This window comes from Humulus lupulus, chromosome 3 (assembly GCF_963169125.1).
Source record: "Humulus lupulus chromosome 3, drHumLupu1.1, whole genome shotgun sequence".
Classification (NCBI taxonomy): domain Eukaryota; kingdom Viridiplantae; phylum Streptophyta; class Magnoliopsida; order Rosales; family Cannabaceae; genus Humulus; species Humulus lupulus.
Window position 1 is genome coordinate 15,945,667 of NC_084795.1, and position 6,184 is coordinate 15,951,850.

Sequence of the window (6,184 nt, forward strand, 5' to 3'; positions counted from 1 at the left end):
ATTATTTATAAATACAGGATACTAATGATACTTTGCAAAAACCAACGATAATAAATGGTTACGTACCTTATTAATTAATATGTGAAAATAAAAGTCAGACCCTTATTTCTGTTTAGTTACTTGAGAAGATAGTTTTTGTTTTTATAGCATTATTCTAATTTTACGTAACGTGGACTCCTAGACGCAATCTTCAGGGCAAACCAAACTTGTGATTCATTAAATTATAATCTAATGGCACAAGTCAACCAAAATATTACCCCTTGAACAAAGAGATTGATTTAAAAAAATAAAAAACAAATTAAATAAGATTGGAACAATCTTATATTGTCTTTCCAATATTTGTAGTAAGAAACAACTTTTTTCCTTAGGAAAAGAACAAGTAATTAGTTACCATGTGGCTTCTTCTTCTTCCAGTCTTGCTTCTAACTCTGCTCTTTCTTGTGATAAACAAGATCAAAGCCAAGAATGAAAATAAGCCACAACTTCCTCCTTCTCCTCCAAAACTTCCTATCATAGGTAACTTACACCAACTTGGATCACTGCCTCATCAATCTCTATGGAAACTCTCAAAAAGTTATGGCCATGTTATGGGCCTTCATTTTGGAACAGTACCTGCCATAGTTGTCTCTTCAGCTGAAGCTGCAAAAGAGGTCTTAAAAACCAATGACTTGGCTTGTTGCAATAGACCATCTTTAACTGGCTCTGGGAAACTTTCTTACAACAACTTAGACATAACTTTCTCACCTTATGGTGAACACTGGAGGCAGATAAGGAGACTATGTGTTCTAAAGCTATTTAGCAGCAAAAGCGTTCAGTCCTTTCAGTTTATTAGGGATGGAGAAATTGATTCTCTTAATGATTTTCTCAACGAGTCATCGGTTTTGGCTACTCCTGTTAATCTCAGTGTAATGATGTCTACTCTTATGGCAAGCATGACTTTCAGGACAGCCTTTGGGAAGAGATTTGCCGAGTGTGGACTAGAAAGCGATGTTTTTGAAGAAATGATTCATCGGGCAATGTCTGTCTTGGGAACCTTTGCAGCCTGTGATCTCTTTCCTCACCTGGGTTGGATTATTGATCGACTGACTGGTGTTCATGCCAAATTTGAGAGGAGCTTCCGTGAGTTGGATAACTTCTTCCAAATTGTGATTGCTGAGCATCTAAATAGGACCCCAGAAGAAGGGAAGGAAGACCTTGTTGATTTGCTGCTGAGCATAGAGAGGGGTGAATATGACTCTACTGAAGTTCATTTCACTAGAGATTGTACTAAGGCAATCATCATGGTAAGATATAAACTGTCACTCTGCTCTTTCAAAAGGATTAAAAGCATGTAACGAGTTCAGTTCCAGGTGTTAAACTAATAAGGTCATGTCGTTTCATGTTTATGCTCAGGATATATTTGTCGCAGGAGTGGACACAGCTGCGCTTACAGTGACTTGGGCAATGGCAGAGCTGGCTAGGAATCCAAGGGTGATGAAGAAAGTACAAGATGAAATTAGAAGTTGCTTGAAGAAAAGCAAAGTCACTGAAAGTGACATCCACCAACTTCAGTATCTCAAAATGGTTGTCAAAGAGACTCTGAGATTGCACCCTGCAGCACCACTTTTACTCCCAAGAGAATGCATATCTCAATTTAAGGTTGGTGGATATGAAGTTTATCCAAAAACATTCATTCATGTTAACGTTTGGGCTATAGGAAGAGATCCTAATTACTGGTATAACCCTGAAGAGTTCTTCCCAGAAAGGTTTGCTGATAGCTCCATTGATTTCAAAGGGCAACACTTTGAGTACTTGCCATTTGGAGCTGGTAGAAGAGGCTGCCCAGGGATGATTATGGCACTGACTATGGTGGAGCTCACTCTAGCCAATCTCTTGTGCTGTTTTGACTGGAAATTGTCTGCTGGGATGAAGGAGACAGATATTGACATGGAAGAGGCTTCTGGAATTACAACCTTCAAGAAATCTGCTCTTAAACTTGTTCCAGTTAGCTATCAATGGCCATCGAAGCTTCAAACATAGCCATTGAAAATCACTAGTTTTCTATACATTGGCTTTTTGTCTCAAAAGAAATATGGGCACATGCATGCTTGTATGCATGCATTTATGTATGAAAGTAATTATGCATTTCTTTATTGTAATGATGTGGCTTTCTTTTACTATGTATTTATAATGTGTGTTTAAAAGAGTGATAATAAGCCTACATTAAAACAGAGGTCTAGAACCCAACAAAAGAAAAAAAAAACAGAGCCCTAGAATTAAGTAGTGCTTATGTTGGAAAAGAGTAGTTCCTTAATTTACAACAATAAGCAAGACTAACGGATATGAAAGAATGATGGGAATGGTGGGTGTAGTGAGACAGTTTGGTGTATCTATAGGACAAATATCCTTTTGTTTTTGTTTGCAAAAAAATAAAAATAAATCTGACTAAAGGGTCTTCTTATTACTTTTTCAAGAGAAACACAAGTTCTCTGAGTCCTATTGGTAAGCTTACAAAATTTAGTTCCAAATTGAATCATTGCTTAAGTTATGTGTTCTTCTATGCTTCCTAGGGTGTTTTTGCTACTCTTCCTCAAGCAGTAGAAAGAAAAATGAACCTCATTACTTCTAGAGTGTCTTTTCTTAGTTTTTGAGTAGTATGTCATTCTAATTAAAACTCTACTATTTTGAATTTTGTTCTCATTCTCTAAATTATACTAGAAAAATATTTTTACTTGTCTTTTGCTCATCATACATATAAAAAAGCAAGGTATACATGCTGCGTTTTTTACTATTATTGCAGAATATGTTTCTAGGTAGGGCAGATACTGCTGCAATTTAATCATGGTGTGGGCAATAACATAGCTGATCAAGACACTTAAACTGATGAAGAAGGCACAGATGAACAAGTTAAAACTTGCATTGGAAACTAAGGAAAAGTCACAGAAACTGACACAAATCAGCTTCAATCCCCCCAAAATGATAGTCAAAGAAACTCAGAATGCATCCCACAGCTTCTTTGCTCCTTCCAAGAGAAACCATATCACACTTTCAGATATGAAATATTCCCCAAAACACTGATACGAGTTAATGCTTGGGCAACTGGGCGAGACCCCAACTAGTGGACAGACCCTGAAGTGTTCATCCCAGCTGAGAGGATTTTGGACAGCTCCATTGATTTCAAAGGGCAACCTAATTTGAGTTGTTTCCATTTGGCTCCGTTAGAAGGGTTTGTCCGGCCCTATGTAAGGAAGGGAACAGCAACAATAGAGCTCCATTGATTCCATAATTGGCTTATGGAATGAAGGATAAAGATGGAAGAAGCAGCTGCGGCTAGTCTTTCTCTTACCACATCTAAGTATAGGATTTGATGAAATAAAAAAATATAAAACAACAAATATAAAAGATTAAAGTTGATCATTTGTTCAACAATAAATTAAGAAAATAAGTTTGAATGAAAAGTAATATTTTGTTTCCAAAAAAAAAAAAAATCAAATCCTGTGACAAATAATTAACTCATTCCTTCTTTATTTTATTTTATATTTTTTTGATTTAATCTAACCAATTATGGCAACATGTACACAGAGTATGAAAGGAAAGAAAAAATCGTTATTCATGAACAAAAAAAATTAAAAAATTCTTTGTCCTCAATTTACTGTCTCAGCCTTTTCTCACCCATTATTTTTATTTTGAGACACTCGTCTTATTTACTTAAAGTTAATTAAATTATTTATAAAATTAAAATGAATTAAATAAGCATTTTATTTAATGTTGTAATTTTTAATTTAAATTAAACATTAATATATGACGTTTCTTATTCAAATTAATATTATACAATCAAATTTGATTTTTTTCCTTTTATTTTTTCTTAAAAAAAAAAACTCTTTCTTTTCTTTACTCCTATTTTATTGCAGAAGAATACAAGTAAATACCATTTTTTGAAGTTTTTTTGTGTTTCGAAAAAAAATCACATATAGTTATAGCTAATTCAATCACAAATATATAATCTTTATTAATCAAAATTTTGTTTTTTTTTTTCATTTTTATTCTCCACGGTTTCCTCGAGAGTATTTTTTGTTATTTGTCAACATATATCTATATCATGATTATATGATATTATTTTATATTAATTAATATTTATTTAAAATTTTATTTTGTTGATATCGTTTCTTTCATGCAAAATTATGTCTTTGTTTAATTTATTTATTTCTCATATCTTTGTTGACGCCGTTTTTCGTCAACTTATAAATGAAGAGTGATCAAACAAAATACCAGAAAAGACAAACAATAAAAGACACGATTTTTACGTGGTTCAGCAGTTAAAATCTGCCTAGTCCACGAGTCGGTGTTATTCACTTTATGGAATTCTCTTGAAGTTTTCTGGAAGTAATTTTACAGAGTCTTCCCCATACAAAATTTTCAGTCCCCCCAAATGAATTGTTCTATGCTATTTATAAAGTGGTTTGCCCAGTATCTCCCCTCATATTTCGAGGAGTTATTATATAAATCAAATTAAAATAAATATAATTAAACGCGTATAGTTTCTATGTACGCGTATAATTCCCAGGATATTAAGGATTTAATAACATATTACAACCAATCCCTTAAATATAGGGATTCTATAACAATAAATATGTTCACACTTAGCTTGCAACCTTGAACATTCAAATCACATGCCTTCGAGACCGACCCACCATCATGAGCTCACTACCTTAGTTCGCCTTGGCTTTTAACATAACATTGTTTAGATCATCCTTTTCGAGCTCAAAATGCTCGAGCTCGAACCGTCTTATCTGATGGCAATAAATGAATCAAGAAATTTATACAAGTGTCGAACCATTGTCATTATAACTTCGAGCTTGACTTATAATCTCGGAACACCTCCGAGACCACGTAGTTTCCTAGCTCACCAATTCTGATGTTGTCGCACTTACTGCTTAGCAAGACTATTCTTGATATTTTCATCAAAGCTGATTATGACGAACTTGCTTATTCCGAGCTTGCACTTTACGAGCCTGACTTTCGAGACGAAAAAGTCTATTCTCGAATTTGGGTGTAACATTTTGTCCCCTCAAAAGTATTAGTTCGAATCCTATGAGAAGGAAGCTTTTGAACTACCACTTCCCAAAATCGAGCCACCTACCACACTCGAGGGTGGACACGTGTCATTCAGGGATTGCGCAGTCAGAGTACTTTAGTACTCTTTTAATCTGCACAAGACTTTTCATATCCCAGCTTTTTGCCGCCAATGTTATATTCGTACCCCACCCATTGGATCAAATTCCAAATCGAGCCAAAGGCCCAAATCAACCTGACCCTAGATATCCTATGGGGTCTATAAATAAACCAACTTCATCTTCTTCCTTTTATGTTTGTTCTTTCTACAGAAAAAAGCTCGTACCAAAAAAAGAAAAAACAAGAGATTTCTTTGTATGTTCTCAAAACCCAAAAAGCAAAGCAATCTTTCAACCCTCAGTTTAGTGGGATCGTTTCTGCTGCCTCTTCTACAATCGATGATATCCTTGTATCCTCGATCAAATTTACGTAAGTGCTCTGATCAGTCATTGGTGTATGTACATTTTTTATTTTCTACGTGTTTTTCTGCTGTATGAATATGCTTGCTAGATTTTACTTCTGGCCCTTACAAAGTAGTTTATCTAATATTGCCCAAACTTTGGATTCAAAATTTTTGAAATCACGGTTCTCAAACCCAGATTTAGTGCAAAATATGCAAAAATAAGGTCTTTCGGATTAAAGTAGTGTTTCGTGTAAGCCAAGAAATAGGAGTTTTGACTTAGGGTTTTTAACTGCACAAATCCCAAAATTATCACCTTTTTTGGTAACTGTCAACTTTATCCCTAAAAATCTGGGATCTTTAAAATTGATATCCACCACCCCACTTTCTCGTGTAAGTACACGCTCGAAGCCTGAACTTTACAATGGTTCGGGATTCAACTTCGAATTCAACTTATCCTTTCGAGAGCCCAGTCTCGATTGAGTTAATTCCGTGATCTCGGGCTTTCGAGCTCAAATCACCAAAACTATCTTTTCTCTTTTCTTTTTCCTTTCATGTCTGGCCCCCACCCTTTTCTTTCTTGCTAGATGTCGCAGAATTCTAAGAATCGATGGGGTTCAGAGCTCGCAATCCTCTATTCTCCGTCAACTCCTAGCCCGAAATCACCCTTCACTCGGAACCAATGCCTGATAC

At 35.1% G+C, this 6,184-nt stretch overlaps 1 protein-coding gene across 1 annotated transcript; it reads left to right on the forward strand.

Moving 5' to 3' along the window:
• Positions 1 to 255: 255 nt before the first annotated feature.
• On the forward strand, positions 256 to 2,156 carry LOC133822214 (cytochrome P450 71B34-like). The gene is made up of 2 exons (XM_062254476.1): positions 256 to 1,283; positions 1,393 to 2,156. Exons 1-2 carry the CDS (start codon positions 393 to 395, stop codon positions 2,017 to 2,019), a joined length of 1,518 nt encoding a protein of 505 aa, XP_062110460.1. The 5' UTR covers positions 256 to 392; the 3' UTR covers positions 2,020 to 2,156.
• Positions 2,157 to 6,184: the final 4,028 nt, after the last annotated feature.